Source organism: Natrix helvetica, assembly GCF_964273705.1.
Source record: "Natrix helvetica genome assembly, chromosome: 5".
NCBI classification, from domain to species: domain Eukaryota; kingdom Metazoa; phylum Chordata; class Lepidosauria; order Squamata; family Natricidae; genus Natrix; species Natrix helvetica.
The window spans coordinates 91,316,574-91,333,865 of NC_138551.1; the positions used below are offsets into that span (position 1 = coordinate 91,316,574).

The following is a 17,292-nucleotide window of genomic DNA, read 5'->3' on the forward strand; positions in this document are numbered from 1 at the left end:
GAGCAAACTGCGGCTCTGGAGCTGCATGTGGCTCTTTCATCCCTCTGCTGCGGCTCCCTGTCATTCAAAATATGTGTCACAACTGCCAATGTGCGACACCTGCCAGAACATGATTTATTGAGCTCTTTGACCCACCATGGATAAATCCAATAAAAGTTTCAGAAGAAAACAGAACGTTTAATTCAACTACATATGCTAGTTTTATGGCTGCTCAGGAAATAGTCGGGCATGGGAAGGGTTTTGTGGCTCCCTGTGTTTTCTTTTCTGTGGGAAACAGGTCCAAATGGCTCTTTGAATGTTTAAGATTGCCGACCCCTGGTCTACACAACATTATTTCTATAATCCCTTGTTTCTAATCAAATCCAAAAATCACAATTTCATTTCTTCCAGTCTCTTGCAAAAAGTCAAAAAGTGGTTTCTAGGTATTAATAAAATTGGTCAAAACCATCTTTAATCAAAGTTTTCACCATTTCTGTGAATTCCATTATCTTTGTCATCCATTTTTCCTTTGTGGGTATCTGTAAGTCCTTTCAGTTTTGTGCATATAGGAGCCTTGCCACTGTTATATATAAAAACAAAATTCCATAAGACCTTTTCATCCATTAACCTCAAAAGGAAAATCCCTAGCTTCAATTGTATGTTTATTTTTAAAATCTTCTGACTCAAAACACATATTTGATCTCAATTTTTTGTAGCTTTCTTAATGTTATTTGGGGATGGAATATTAATTATTTTAGTTTTTGTTGGCTGAGTCCTTATAGGTTTCTTTCTTTGAAATGGTAGAAACTGCTGCCAGATGCCAACACAGTTGTTTTGCTCTTAAAGGATGGCAAAAATTCTATAGATACTGAAGTAAAGGAAAAGTTAAACAATGTAGTAGGGTTTACTTCTGAGTAAATTTACAGAATCACAATTGTCCTGGCAACTGTATCCTCAGATAAACAAAAATAACTTCAAAATCCCATAGTAAATAATAATGCCATAAATTGCTTAGTCTTTGCGTAGTTGCTGAAATAGGTAAAGAAGACAAATCAATTTAGATAAAAGACTACTGCTATTTTCTACTTGCTGAGTTTAATATTAACTTGGACATTTCTGCAATAACAAGAAAGAGAGACTGCAATTTCCAAAGGGCAATTTTAAAAAGCTTTGTGAAATTCTGTAAGGAAGAAAATGCAGATTTCAGTTTTCATAATTGATGCATTTACCAACCAACCTTTTGGTGGAAATCCTGCTGCTGTTTGTCTTCTTGAAGATGTAAGTTTTTAACAAATTCCTTTAGTTTAAAGAAAATTAACTGGCAATGTCTGCTATTTGTGAGTGATGCCACTTTTACTAGAATTTACTTGGCTGTTTATACAAAGGATTAACTATATTGCTTATTTAAGTTACAGGTGGAGGTGTGGGTGGGAGGTTTGTCCTCAAGAAAATATTTTGCCAGTATTTTATGAACATATATTGCCAAAGATTTTGTGTGTATTTTGGGAAGGTTTTCAGTTTAAACTGAAATACAGCCTTGCATTTAATGTTGCATGATCTGTAACCAGGCTTTGCAAAGGTGGAACACGGCTCTTTGAAAACTGGAATTTTTTGAGTTTATGCAGGTGAGTTTCATGTTTCCTTCTTTTGAACCAAAAAAGGTTGCCTCAACGTTGTATGAACAGTGAGCTGATTATACAAAATTGAGAGAACACTACACTATTATATTTTGAAGTTACCACAAGGTGGCGATGGTTAAAAACATATAGTATATTAGGGTTACCAGGATATTCCTTTTGTTTTGCTGGGCTTCGAAAATAGAAAATTAGGTTGATAAATTAATGGAGATTATGCTCGGATGCCCATGTATCACTTCTATGGTCTCTGCCTCAGCTGTTCAAAATTCTTCAGAATTCTTTAATTGTTTTAACAGAAAAATGAAAAATCCAACCTCAACAATGAAAAAAAATAGGTTAAAAAAAAGAAAATGAGAGTTGAGCACAGCCAATTTGGAATGCAACCTGATGGGGACTGTTTTATATTTAAATATTTGTTTATTTAAAACAAATATTCACGATCTAATTTTAGAGGGGGAGCCGGACCTCGCGGGAATAACGGAGACCTGGTTGGGCCACGAGGGAGGTCTTCCCCTCGTGGAAATGTGCCCACCAGGCTACCGAGCATTTCACCAGCCCCGGGCCCAGGGAAGGGGTGGTGGGGTGGCAGTAATTATTCGGGAGGACTTAGAGCCGAGGGAGTCTACTGTGCCACAGACGTCCGGATGTGAATCCCTTGTTGTGAAATGGGGCCCTGGGAGACAGTTGGGCCTGCTGATAGTATACCTGGCTCCTCGCTATACATCAGCGGCCCTGCCCGAACTCCTCGAGCTGATCGCATCGGTGACGGTTGAGACCCCCAAACTTTTAGTGATGGGGGATTTTAACCTGCCATCGATGGGAGAAGCATCAGAGGGGGTTCGGGAGTTCATGGCTTCCATGACAGCCATGGACCTGACTCAAATGATTCAGGGCCCGACACATGAGGGAGGACACACTCTGGACCTTGTTTTTGTCTCTGGCCAGTGGCTGAGTGATCTGGGAGGAGGGGACTTAACCATCACTCCCTTGTCATGGTCAGATCACTCACTCCTTCGTCTTGACTTCCCTGGTGCTACCTCCCGCTGCGGGGAGGCGGAACCGGAAAGTACCAGATGGTTCCGCCCCAGGCGCCTGATGGAACCTGATAGGTTCCAGACGGAGCTTGGGCCACCTCCTGTAACCTTGACCCGCCCCCGGGTAGAGGACCTGGTGGTCGCGTGGAATAATGCGACTACCGGGGCCTTGAACCGGGTGGCGCCTTTGCGGCCTCTCCGGCGGCAACGATCCACCCTGGCCCCTTGGTTTACCGAGGAACTAAGGGTGATGAAATGCCGCAAGAGATGTCTAGAGAGTCGTTGGAGATCCTCTCGCTCCGAATTTGATCGAACACAGGCACGAGCCCATTTAAGGACGTACCTTGTGGCATTGAGAGTGGCCAAACGCCAATATTGTGCCACTCTCATTGCATCCGCGGAGAACCGCCCTGCCGCCCTGTTTTGGGTGTCCCGCTCCCTCTTGTTTCAGAGGCCGCCGGAGGCCCCTCTACAGGGCAGGGCAGAGGAATTTGGTAAATATCTGCAGGATAAAATCGCTCAAATCCGGAGGGATTGGGTCCCTGTCAGTGGTCCAATGGAGACGTCCATGGCGAGTCTTGAGGAATCGATCTGGGAGGAGTTTGACTTGGTTGGCATCGAGGATTTGGACAGAATGCGTGGACGACTGCGACCCACCACATGTTTATTGGACCCGTGCCCCTCCTGGCTTGTACTGGCATCCTGGGAGGTTACACGAGACTGGCTCCTGGGCCTAGTGAATGCTTCGTTGAGCGAGGGGTCTCTCCCGGCCGCCTTGAAAGAGGCGGTGGTGAGACCCTTGCTCAAGAAGCCTTCCCTGGACCCTTTGGAGCTGGCCAATTATCGTCCTGTCTCCAACCTTCCCTTTTTGGCGAAGGTTGTAGAGAGTGTGGTGGCCTACCAGTTTCCACGTCATCTGGAGGAAAATGATTATCTAGACCCGCGCCAGTCCGGCTTCCGCCCCGGTCACAGCACGGAGATGGCCTTGGTCGCGTTGGTGGATGATCTCTGGAGGGCCAGAGATAGAGGTTGTTCCTCTATCCTGGTCCTATTAGACCTCTCGGCGGCTTTTGATACCATCGACCATGGTATCCTGCTGCGCCGGCTGGAGGGGTTGGGGGTCCGGGGCACCGTTTTGCGGTGGTTCGGCTCCTACCTTTCTGGTCGGACGCAGCGTGTGTTGGCAGGAGAAGAGAGGTCGACCCTACGCCCCCTTACTTGTGGGGTGCCACAGGGGTCGGTCCTCTCGCCACTCCTGTTCAACACATATATGAAGCCGCTGGGTGAGATCATCCGTGGTTTCGGGGTGGGATACCACCTGTACGCTGATGATACTCAGCTGTACTTTTCCACCCCGAACCACCCCAACGAGGCCATCGAAGTGATGTCCCGGTGTGTGGAAGCCGTACGGATCTGGATGGATGACAACCGACTCAAGCTCAACCCCTCCAAGACGGAGTGGCTGTGGGTACCAGCTCCCCGGTTCAGCCAATTAACTCCATCATTGGCCATTGGGGGCATTCAACTTGCCCCCGTGGAGCGGGCGCGCAATTTGGGCGTCCTCCTGGATGCCCGGCTGTCCATGGATGACCATGTGACAGCCGTGGCAAGGGGGGCGTTCCACCAGGTTCGCCTGGTGCGCCAATTGCGCCCCCTACTGGACCGGGACGCCTTACGCACAGTCACTCATGCGCTGGTGACGTCTCGCTTGGACTACTGTAACGCTCTCTACATGGGGCTTCCCTTGAAATGCACCCGGAGGCTACAGTTGGTCCAGAACGCAGCCGCGCGGGTAATTATGGGGAGTACTAGGTACTCCCATGTGACACCGTTCCTGCGCGAGCTGCACTGGCTTCCTGTGGTCTATCGGGTGCGTTTCAAGGTTTTGATAACAATCTTTAAAGCGCTCCATGGCTCAGGACCTAGTTACTTGCGGGATCGTATTCTGCCCCATACATCCCTGCGACCAATCCGCTCGCACAGAGAGGGCCTCCTCCAGGTGCCGTCCACTAGACAGTGTCGGGGGGCGGCGCCTAGGAGTAGAGCCTTCTCTGTGGCGGGCCCAGCCCTGTGGAATGACCTCCCTCCGGATATTAGGAATACCTCTGACCTCCGCTCCTTTTGTATTAAGCTTAAGACCCACCTATTCCAAGCAGCTGGCCTGGCTCAACTTTGATCTAACCATATCGCTCCTGACGGGTTTTTAATTGGGTATTTTAATTATATTTAATTATTTAGGGGTTTTTTAATCACTGTATTCTAATTGTTTTTTATTCATCAGCCGACCTCCTCCTTGTGTATGTCTCGGTATATGTCTCTGTTATATGTTTGTTTTGTCCACATATTTATTTCATATGTTTCATTGTACGCCGCCCCGAGTCCTTCGGGAGAGGGTGCGGCTAAGAAATAAATATTTATTTATTATTTATTATTATTTATTTATTTAAATTTATTACATTTGGTAAGTTCAATAAATTTGGTTGAAACTGTCCACCTGCCCAGAAACAAAAGAAAGCAAAAAGAAACTGGAGAGCGGAAAAATTTGGGCATAATGAGTGTATCATGTCTGATCACACTAGCCATGGCAGCCCATTTGTTCCTAGCTAACCTTTGGCAGCCATTTTGTGCGTGTGCGAGAAAGAGAGAGACCATGCTCTCATTCATTCATTTTCATTTTTTCATTTATTAGCACTTATATACCGCCCCCTCTCCCGAAAGGGACTCGGGGCGGTGTACAGTCCGTATTAAAAAACACCAAATAAAATACATGTATGCATAGGAGGAGGATAAAATAGGCCAAAACTGTACAGCTAATAAGTAAACAATATAAAAATTTAAAATATCATACAATTTATACACTATCCCTCTAAAAGCCAGTAAAAAGTATATGCCAGGGGGTAGACGTTGTAAATTATGCCAAACCAGCCAGTCGGAACAGGTGTGTCTTCAGTTTCTGTCGGAAGGAGCGGAGGTCAGTAGTGGTTCTAATGTCGGGGGGGAGGTCATTCCAGAGGGTTGGGCCCATCACAGAGAAGGCCCTACTCCTCGGTGTCGCCCGTTGGCATTGCCTCGTGGACGGCACCAGGAGAAGGCCCTCCCTGTGAGAGCGGATTGGCCGCAGGGATGTGTGCGGGAGGATGCGATCCCGCAGGTAACTAGGCCCTATGCCATGGAGCGCTTTAAAGATGGTAATCAGAACCTTGAACCGCACCCGAAAGACCACAGGTAGCCAGTGCAGCTCGCGCAGGAGAGGTGTTACGTGGGAGTACCTAGTACTCCCCATGACTACCCGCGCGGCTGCGTTCTGGACTAGCTGCAGTCTTCGGGCGCGTCCCAAGGGAAGCCCCATGTAGAGAGCGTTACAGTAGTCCAGGCGAGACGTCACCAGCGCATGAGTGACTGTGCGTAGGGCATCACGGTCCAGAAGGGGGCGCAATTGGCGCACCAGGCGAACCTGGTGGAACGCCCCCCTTGCCACGGCTGCCACATGATCATCCATTGACAGCCGGGCATCTAGGAGGACGCCCAAATTGCGCGCCCGTTCCACAGGGGGCAATTGCTCGCCCCCTATGGCCAGTGATGGAATTAACTGGCTGAACCGAGGTGCCGGTAGCCACAGCCACTCAGTCTCAACATTTCAGATGCGCCTCCTAAACCTAAAGATCTCCTGAAATATAGTCTAAAACTTATTTTGACATAGTATGTTTCCAGTTTGGATGGGGGATTAGGGGGAATCACCATGACATATGCATCTAGGCAGGGGTGGGATTCAGCTGGTTTGGGCCGGTTCGGGCAAACCAGTAGTTCTGGTGAGCAGTTGGCCCCGCCCATCCACCCCTGCTCTTTCCTGTCCTATATTTTCCTGTAGCTCAGCTGATTCGCGCGGCACAGAAGATTGCCGTGCATCAGCTGTTTTACTCACTGGTGCTGACATAGAAGGTAAGTTTTTAAGCTTAAAATTGGCGGTTTTTGAATGGTGCTGTGGACGCAAAGCACACGTTAGGCATGCATATGTGCAAAGCATGCATGCACAGGCTCATCAAGCCGGTTGTTAAACCAGTTGCATCCCACCACTGCATCTAGGCCCCCCAAATCATGCACTGCATCTATTGCAGTATATCTCACCCTTGGCAACTTTAAGGCATGTGAACTTTAATTCCCAGAATTTGGGGAGTTGAAGTCCATACTCCTCAAAGTTGCCAAGTTTGAGAAACACTGTTCTAGACCTGTCTCACTTTTAACTCTAGGGACTCTTGTAGTCCCATCCTAGGATTTACTTCTGGGTCAGCTAAATGTTTACCAAAGCTAACCTCATAAAGCTGAGTGCATGCTCAATTCTCTCTCCCACCATGAGTGCCACCTCTCACCACCACCTCCTGGAAAATAAAATACATGTATGCGGAAAATAAAATACATGTATGCTGTCGGAAGGAGCGGAGGTCAGTAGTGGTTCTAATGTCGGGGGGGAGGTCATTCCAGAGGGTTGGGCCCATCACAGAGAAGGCCCTACTCCTCGGTGTCGCCCGTTGGCATTGCCTCGTGGACGGCACCAGGAGAAGGCCCTCCCTGTGAGAGCGGATTGGCCGCAGGGATGTGTGCGGGAGGATGCGATCCCGCAGGTAACTAGGCCCTATGCCATGGAGCGCTTTAAAGATGGTAATCAGAACCTTGAACCGCACCCGAAAGACCACAGGTAGCCAGTGCAGCTCGCGCAGGAGAGGTGTTACGTGGGAGTACCTAGTACTCCCCATGACTACCCGCGCGGCTGCGTTCTGGACTAGCTGCAGTCTTCGGGCGCGTCCCAAGGGAAGCCCCATGTAGAGAGCGTTACAGTAGTCCAGGCGAGACGTCACCAGCGCATGAGTGACTGTGCGTAGGGCATCACGGTCCAGAAGGGGGCGCAATTGGCGCACCAGGCGAACCTGGTGGAACGCCCCCCTTGCCACGGCTGCCACATGATCATCCATTGACAGCCGGGCATCTAGGAGGACGCCCAAATTGCGCGCCCGTTCCACAGGGGGCAATTGCTCGCCCCCTATGGCCAGTGATGGAATTAACTGGCTGAACCGAGGTGCCGGTAGCCACAGCCACTCAGTCTCAACATTTCAGATGCGCCTCCTAAACCTAAAGATCTCCTGAAATATAGTCTAAAACTTATTTTGACATAGTATGTTTCCAGTTTGGATGGGGGATTAGGGGGAATCACCATGACATATGCATCTAGGCAGGGGTGGGATTCAGCTGGTTTGGGCCGGTTCGGGCAAACCAGTAGTTCTGGTGAGCAGTTGGCCCCGCCCATCCACCCCTGCTCTTTCCTGTCCTATATTTTCCTGTAGCTCAGCTGATTCGCGCGGCACAGAAGATTGCCGTGCGTCAGCTGTTTTACTCACTGGTGCTGACATAGAAGGTAAGTTTTTAAGCTTAAAATTGGCGGTTTTTGAATGGTGCTGTGGACGCAAAGCACACGTTAGGCATGCATATGTGCAAAGCATGCATGCACAGGCTCATCAAGCCGGTTGTTAAACCAGTTGCATCCCACCACTGCATCTAGGCCCCCCAAATCATGCACTGCATCTATTGCAGTATATCTCACCCTTGGCAACTTTAAGGCATGTGAACTTTAATTCCCAGAATTTGGGGAGTTGAAGTCCATACTCCTCAAAGTTGCCAAGTTTGAGAAACACTGTTCTAGACCTGTCTCACTTTTAACTCTAGGGACTCTTGTAGTCCCATCCTAGGATTTACTTCTGGGTCAGCTAAATGTTTACCAAAGCTAACCTCATAAAGCTGAGTGCATGCTCAATTCTCTCTCCCACCATGAGTGCCACCTCTCACCACCACCTCCTGGAAAACTGTCTCAGCCACTTTCTGCTTGGTTTGCAATTGTCAGCCACTCTGCCCAGATGGTACCTTGGTCCACCACTGGGGCTTTTTGATAGGTCTTTTAATGTGATTTCTCTACTGAGAGAGAGAGGGAGGGAGGGAGGGAGGGAGGGAGGGAGGGAGGGAGGGAGGGAGGGAGGGAGAGAGAGAGAGAGAGAGAGAGAGAGAGAGAGAGAGAGAGAGAGAGAGAGAGAGAGAGAGAGAGAGAGAGAGAGAGATGTTTATACTCTCTCTTGCAGAGGTGGTGGAAATTTTGAGTAGTTTGGAGAACCGGTAGATACCACCTCTGACTGGCCCTGCCGTCATTTTATTAAAAAATGTGAAACATTTATATGCTTGCTACAAAAGTCAGGGGGTGCATTTGTAGATAACTATTTAAATTGGTTGTTGTTCATTTTAGGAACTGGAAGAAGGTTGGCATCAAAAAATTGCTGCAGAAATGAACCTCTCAGAAACAGCATTTATCAGAAAACTGCACCCCACAGATGACTTCACCAAAAGTAAGTAATCATTTGTGTATTTAAATGTACCATTGCTGGAAGATGAATTGCTAGAGGCACTTTTGATAAAGAAATTGGGTCTTATTGTGATAGATTATGAAATGAAGGTGAAGATCTACCCTATAGCTCCATGATGGTGAACCTATGGCATGCGTGCCTGAAGTGGCACATGGAGCCATGGAGCCTGGCATGTGTAGTGTCACCCATTCCTGTTCCGGGCTTATGGCGTGTATATGCATGCGGCAATCAGCTGGCCTATGTGTGTGCGGCAGTACCGGTTTTCCAACAAGACTGGCTCCTGTCATGTTATGAACCACCCAGGGTCACCTGGTGAGATGGGCAGTGTATAAATTTGATAAATTAAAAAAAAAGATATTTCATTAGTGTAGAATGCCTTTTTATGCAACCCAATTAAATTCTATAAAATTAACCCTTGATATCCTAAATAGCTTAGAATAGGTCGCTTGAGGGTGTGTGTGTGATCTTTTCCTGACCTTGTGGATTACCAGATCATCTTTAGAGGCATTTTTTCAAGTATATGAAGCTTTTTCAGAATGTCCTCCCCAAAGGCCATTTTTGCTTCCTTGTACCATTTTTCTGCTGTTGAATAAGTGATTTGTGAGCATCCTCTTTCAGGTTCCTGTTTTGGATTAAGATGGTTTACACCTACAAATGAGGTCCCTCTGTGTGGCCATGCCACCCTTGCATCTGCTGCTGTATTATTCCGTAAGAGTAAGTGGTATTTAACCATTCAGTGTTTGACCCAATGCATGTTTTTTAACCTTCTTGAATTATTGAGTCTGTCATCTGCACCTTCATAAATGTCTGGTTTGGCTTTGCAACCAAACAAGACAGACACAGACTTCAGCTGATAATTAGAACTGCAGGAAAAAAAACCAATTGCTACCAATCTGCCTTCCATTGAGGCCTGTACACTACGCGAGTCAAAAAAAGGGCTGTGAAAATATCTATAGACCCCTCACATCCTGGACATAAGTGGTTTCAACTTCTACCTTCAAAATGACCCTATAGGGCACTTCACATCAGAACAACTAGACACAAGGACAGTTTTTTTCCTGAAAGCCATCATTCTGCTTAACATTTAATTCCTACAACACTGTCAATAATTTACTAAGAATGTATTACTATTATTCTTCTCTTCCTTCCTAGTATCTATCTCTCCCAACTTATGAGTATAACCATGTTGCTTGTAGAGCTTATTAGTAACCTTGACTATCACTAAGTGCTGTATCTTTTTATTCTTGATGAATGTATTTTATTTTCCTTATGTATACTGAGAGCATATGCACCAAATTCCTTGTGGGTCCAATCACACTTGGCCAGTAAAGAATTCTATTCTATTCTATTCTACTGACGGCTATACATTTCTGATTTTAAAAACAGAAAATATGAATCTCTCCCTCACTTTCAAAACTCTTAGTGGAGAATTAAAGGCCAGGCAAGCCGGAGATGAGATTACCTTGGATTTGCCACTTTACTTCACGTATCCACAGGTTAGTTTTGTGTGGTACCTTTTGAACATTACCCTTAAAAAGGGAAAGGCGCACATGATTTTCATATTACTTTCATTTTTTTTAAATCTAGGATTTCCAGGAAGTAGAAGAATTGGTAAAGGTAATTTACACAGCTTTTTTTCCCCATTGTATTTATCACCATAAACCCTGAGTATCAAACATGCGGTGTCACGTTGCCGTCATGTGACATTTCACAACATTTTTTCCCTTTGCGGAGCTGGGGTGGGTGTGGCCTGCACATGATGTATCCGGCCCACAGGCTGCCAGTTTGACACTCCTGCAGAGGCTTCCTTAGGTTTGCTCACTCTTAAATTCTTCCTACATGTGAAATGTAATCCCCAAACCAAATGAAATGTCTTAAGTATGCTACAAATGAAGTGGAACTAAATATGAAAAGCCTACGGTAATCTAAAACCCACTAATTCAGTGTCAAAATCTGTAAAATGGTGGTGAGGCATGGCATCTAAATCCCACCCCTTTTGTATTGCATGCGGATGATACTGTTAATTTAAATATTATGGCTGTGATGGATCTCCTTTTTTAATGCAACTCTGGAAACAAATACTATGGGAGTAAGACACCCCTAACACCTCTTGGGGGGGATGTTCTGCTAAGATATAGCCTATTGTGCCTTACAATGGCTTCTACCATACTGCCATAAAATGGCTTCTACTGTGCTGCGCAGTGGAGTCGCCATGGTAACTGCTTCACAGTACTCCACAAGGGGGTTCCCTCTGGTAAGGGGGAAAATACAACATTAGAAATTAAGATGGTATCTTGATGTTTCTGGGGTACAGGGAAAACATTTGTAACTAATTTAATTGTCAACGAAATCAGGGCTTTTCCTGTCTAATACAGGATTAGGATAAATAAATACCCGAACAACACTGGATTGTCGGCTAGTTCAGGTCTAAAGAAGGACTAGGGGTGTGAGTGTTCTAATATTTAAGGGGCTGCCACAAACAAGAGGGGGTCAATCTATTCTCCAAAGCAACAGAAGGCAAGCCAAGAAATAATGGATGGAAACTAATCAAGGACAGAAGCAACCTAGAACTAAGGAGAAATTTCCTGACAGTGAGAACAATTACCGGTACTCAGTAGAACGAGTTGCCTTCAGAAGATGTAGATGCTCCAACACTGGAAGTTTTTAAGAAGAGATTGGACAACCATTTGTCTGAAGTGTGATAGGATTTCCTGCCTGAGCAGAGGGTTGGACTAGAAGACCTCCAAGGTCCCTTCCAACTCTGTTATTCTGTTGCTGCTGGCAATGTGCTTAAATCATGGACTGGAGTTAAGGCAAGTCCAGACTTCAGATAACAGGGATAAAACTGGTGTTGCCAGACTTAGTAAATGAATAATAAAGAAAAGCTTGCTGCTATATGGACATGAGAAAAATATGGTAGCTCTCTTTGGCTCATTCTGTCCTATTTTATCACTAGGCAGCAGTGGGGGATTTGAATGTTCATGAGGTCCGTTATTCTCCTGACACAAAAAAGCTACTTATCTGTCTCAGTGACGCGTATGAAAGGTATACACATTACAATTGCACATTTCTTTAAATGATTGCATGTAAATTTATGCACTCTCATCTCCCTTTCTTAGTTGATTTCCTTCATTTCTTTGATCCCGCACAAGCTATAGGAAGGAGACATTCTTTTAACTCTCCCTGTTAATTTTTGCTTTGCTCACATTGCTCCAGCTTGACGCCCTCCAGATTTTTGGACTATACCTGGCACTTCTCAGCTGGTTGGGAATCCTACTTTCTGGGAATTCCTAGTCCATTTAGGGCAGACATGTCCAACCTTGGTGACTTGAAGACTTGTGAACTTCAACTCCCAGAATTCCCCAGCCATCTGGCTAGGGAATTCTAGGAGTTGAAGTTCACAAGTCCACAAGTCATTGGACACTTCTGATCTAATGGATGCCACAGAGGGGAATCCCATTTTGGACAATCTTCTTATTACTGCCTTTTTTTTTTGCTTCTACTAAGCTTAATATTTTGGTTTCAAATCTATATTTTGCATGGAAAATGTGCCAACAGTCAGAGCTAAAGCTTACAGTAGCAATAGCACTTAGACATATATACTGCTTTACAGTGCTTTGCAGCCCTCTCTCTAAGCGGTTTACAGAGTCAGCATATTGCCCCCAACAATCTGGGTCCTCGTTTTTTTTTAAAAAAAGTTTTTATTAAACATTTTAATAAAAATGTTTTACCCACCTCGGAAGGATGGAAGGCTGAGTCAACCTTGAGCCTGGTGAGATTTTAATTGCCAAATTGCAGGCAGCTGGCAGTCAGCAGAAGTAGCCTGCAGTACTGCACTCTCACCACTGCACCACCGTGGCTCATTTACCATTGGTATTATAGTAATAAAAAAATACAATATTGTTCAGTTCATTGTTCTCATTGGTATTTTTAGTTTTGCATTTTCAAGGGTATAGACCTGTTTTGAGTCCTTAACAGTGAATGTTTGTCACCAAGGTATGATCTGGAGAAATTAAAAGTGGATTCCCAACGTCTTTTGTTGGCTGACAAGACCGGAAAAATAAAAGGTGTAATAATCACAGTTAAGGGAGATCATCATAAAAATCCTGACAGCTATGATTTTTACTCTCGTTATTTTGCACCATGGAATGGTATTTCTGAAGATCCTGTAACAGGTAAGTCTGTGTATGGAGGGCTTTTCCTGTTTTTATTAGATATAGATGAATAATTCTTATTTATGAACAGTAAAATATGATAGCAGCAGAAGCCCCAAAATAATATTTCAACTGTAAGAGGAACAAAACTTTATGGAAATGTAACTATTCATATACAACCGCTATCTATAAAATTCTGCACCAATGAATTAGTTTGTCTAACTGTAGAAAGAGTTAGAGAAGAGCAACAAAGGTGATTAGGGGGCTGGAGAATAAAATATACAATGAATGGGTTACAGGAACTGGATATGTCTAGTCTAAAGAGGGTGACATGATAACAAGGGTGACATGATAACAAGGGTGACATGATAACAATCTTCTAATATTTAAGGGGTTGTCAAAAAGAGGACTATTCTCCAAAGTACCTGAGGGCAGAACTAGAAGTGATAGATGGAAACTTAGCAAGGAAAAATCCAGCTGGATCTAACGAGAAATTTCCTGGCAGTGAGAAAAATTAACCAGCGGAATGCCTTGCCTCCAGAGGCTGTGGGTGCTCCATCACTGGAGGTTTTTTTAAGGAAGAGACTGGACAGCTATTTGTCCAGAATGGTACAGGGTCTGCTGCTTGATTGGGAATTGGACTAAATTGAAGACTTCCAAGGTCCCTTCCAACTCTGTTGCACTTTTATCGCTAATGTGCCTTAGGACTGTTTGATGACATATTTTTGAGGTAACATGATCTATGATTTTTATTTCTTTACTACGTACACGATAAGGTTGTGGGGCATTTTGGAAATAATGCAGAAAAGGCACTTTGGAGTGCACAGAAGTTTGAATGTAACCAGAGGTGGGCCTCTATGGGTTCGGGAGAACCCGTAGCTAACATTATGGCCGGTTTGGAGAACCTCCAAATCCACCCCTCGCTGGCCACGCCCACCCCTGTGTTAGATCTGTGGGCAGAGAACCCTTTGCTGAAATTTTTGAAGCCCACCCCTGTGTTAGATTAAAAGTCTTACCTGGTCAGGGATGACACAACCCAACACACATTCAGGAAAGTGTCCTTGAAGCAGATTTGATCCATTGAGACACAGGTGGGATTACAACACAGAATGGGAGACTAAACAATTCAGAAATACAGTGAATAACTGAGGGAACATTTCCACTGCATGCATTTTGCTGATAAGAAATTCATGACAGAAATTGCATTAACTTACACTCTTGGAATAATTACTATTCACAGTTAAGATATGGTAAAGTGCTTTGAACACTGATCTGCTACGACATCGTTCTCACAGCTATATCTTATTTTTCCTTAAGGATCTGCTCATGCTGTATTAAGCAGCTACTGGTCACAGCAACTGGGGAAAAACAAACTATGCGGTACGAATTCCTATGATTTTATAGAGTTTCCCTTTTAAGGTCTCTGAGTATAATCTGCCAAAATTTTATTTGCAATGTCCTCCTGAACTCTTGAACTCAAACAAGGACCCGGGTTGTTTCATTGGGTAGCCCTGATACTGTACAATTGGCACAAATTCAGCCATGCTTCCCTGCCAAATTTAATCAAGATGAAAAAAAAACACCTCAGGCATAATCTTTTCTTCTAGTTTGCCCACCCAATGAAATTATTGTAGCTTTAATTCTAAAATTAAGGATTACGATAAATCAATGGCACTTAAATCAGTGTCCATCTACAGGTAGTCCTCAACTTAAACATTTGTTTAGTGACCGTTAAAAGTTATACAAAAGTAACTTACAACCATTTTTTGCACGTATGACCACTGCAGCACCCCCATAGTCACATGATCAAAAATTGGATGCTTGGTAGCTGATTCATATTTATGACGGCCGTGTCCTAAGGTCATGCAATCACTTTTTTAAAATTAATTTTTATTGAATGTTTTAATCTTTAAAAACAGTAAAAAAGACACAACAAGGAAAAAAAACACAATAAAACAAAACAAAACACGGAACATACATAACAATATAGAGTAATTTTACAGCTTTCAATATCGGCTTTCCTGCTTAGCTTTTATAATTCTCCCTTCTGCATTGCCTTCCTATTACTATGACCTTGTGCTATGATGTAACAAGCATAATATTAACACTTATAGTAATATTCATTATTTGTATCTCCATCTATTTGTATTCTCTGTTTCCTGTTTTGGCTTCTGATTTCTAGCCACTTGTACATTTTATTCCATACTTTCATGCAATCACTTTGAGACCTTCTGACAAGCAAACTCAAGGAGAAAGCCAGATTCACTTTACAATTCTATTATGAACTTAACAACTGCAGTGATCCACTTAACAACTGTGGCAAGAATGATCGTAAAATGAGTCAAATCTCATTTAACAACTATCTCACTTAGCAACAGAAATTTTGGGCTCAGTTGAGGTCGCACACTGAGGACTTCTTGTATTTTTTGGAGAAATGTAGTTAAAACCTATATATAAAATTGTGTGTGTGTGTGTGTGTATTCCAGCATATCTGGAATGCTGCGAGCAATTTCAACCAAACTTGGTACACAGATGACTTATTCTCTGGAAAAAAAATACTGTGGGGATAAGACATCCCTAACACCCCTCTGGATGTGGGTTATGTTAAGATACAGCCTGTTGTGCCGTACTGGCTTCTACTTTACAGCACAGTGGAGTTGCCATGGTAACGACTTCACAGTACTCCACAAGGTAAAGGGTAAAGGGGAAAATCCAGCATTAGAAATTACGTTTGGTCCGGACATTTCCCCCTATAAATAAATACCTGGACAATGCTGAGTTTATATATTTCATCTCTTCCAGTCTGGCCTGTGTTTGTAGTGTAGGTATTTGTGTTAGATTCTCTTATCTATCTGCTCTTCAGCAGTGATCAGCAAATCTGCAGTGCTAATTTGGATAGAGAGAGAAGCACATTTCTTGCCTACCTAACTAATTCTGTCATTTAGCATTTCAGTGCTCCAGTCGTGGGGGAGAGTTGAAGATTCTGCTCCGGCAAGATGGAAGATTAGATATTGGTGGACAAGCATGTTTTGTGTTGGAGGGTTTTTTGGCTCTTTGAAAAATAATTAAAAGCGCTCAATAATTACATGCTTCCGTTTGTTTGGAGCTACTGCTGATATGGATTTGCGTTTTACATAGAATATTATGGTTGGGTATTTAAGTTGGTCTTGATCCTGGCAACTACATGGACATGTTTTCCTGGCCACATTTTCAGAAGTAGGTTGCCATTGGCTTCTTAGAGCCAAGAGAAAGTGTCTGATCCAGTTACCATTTGGTTTTTGTGCCCAAAGGAGGACTGGAACTCAGGTCTTCTCAATTGCAATTCAAATCCCTTAAGCAATAGCATTTAGGCTTATATATACTGCCCCATAGTGCTTTACCCTCTGGGCAGTTAAAAATGTAGAAGCATTGTTTGCATATTGCCCCCAAACAATCTGGGTCCACATTTTACTGACCTCGGAAGGATGAAAAGCCTGAGTCAACCTTGAGCTGGTCAGGATCGAACTCCTGGCAATGGGCAGACTTCGCCAGCAATATTGTACTTTAACCGCTGAATCACCATGGCTCTTAAAGCAAACCAGCTGTGATGTAGAATAATACTATTGTTTTAGCTGAAAAAAAATGAAAAATTTGGAAGCTACTTACACAAAACATACCAATATGTTATTTGCCTAAATATTTGGTTATCTTCCAGTGGGTAATAAATTTAAAAAACTTATTTTCTTATATAGTTCCTATTTGCCTTTTTTTCTGGTTGCCTGGGAAATCTGAAAACATTTGAGACTAAAATAAAAAAATTGAAAAAGACACATCTAACTGAATTCAACAGTTCACTCAGCTCTAGCCTAACCATCAGATTTTAAGGCTATGGAAAGTCAGCTTAAGTTTGCTGGACCTCTAGGTCAGGAGTGTCAAACGAAAAGCCCATGGGGCCAGATCCAGCCTGCGGGGTGCTTAGCTCTGGCTCACAGGGCCACCCTGGAAACAGCAAAGGAGCGGCCCACGGTGCCTCTGCCAGCAAAAATGGAGCTCAGGAGGACTGCGTGTAGCCCCCACAGTTCCATTTTCACTAGCACAGGGCTGCAGG

At 44.2% G+C, this 17,292-nt stretch overlaps 1 protein-coding gene across 3 annotated transcripts in view; it reads left to right on the plus strand.

Annotated features, from left to right (window-relative positions):
• PBLD (phenazine biosynthesis like protein domain containing) overlaps positions 1-16,866 on the plus strand; it is a gene marked incomplete at its 5' end in the record, with an annotated part of 19,668 nt that extends 2,802 nt beyond the window's left edge. The window contains 9 exons of one of the 3 annotated variants that reach the window (XM_081954852.1): positions 1,111-1,257; positions 8,934-9,033; positions 9,670-9,765; positions 10,438-10,547; positions 10,639-10,668; positions 12,008-12,096; positions 13,048-13,226; positions 14,523-14,585; positions 16,151-16,864. In XM_081954852.1, coding sequence (XP_081810978.1) covers positions 1,174-1,257; positions 8,934-9,033; positions 9,670-9,765; positions 10,438-10,547; positions 10,639-10,668; positions 12,008-12,096; positions 13,048-13,226; positions 14,523-14,585; positions 16,151-16,263 — 864 coding nt within the window. In that variant the 3' untranslated portion in view covers positions 16,264-16,864. Of the gene's footprint in view, positions 1-1,110; positions 1,258-1,556; positions 1,605-8,933; positions 9,034-9,669; positions 9,766-10,437; positions 10,548-10,638; positions 10,669-12,007; positions 12,097-13,047; positions 13,227-14,522; positions 14,586-16,150 lie in introns of those variants that run through there. The other 2 variants (XM_081954854.1, XM_081954853.1) reach the window with 2 other exon arrangements.
• Between the last annotated feature and the right edge of the window lie 426 nt (positions 16,867-17,292).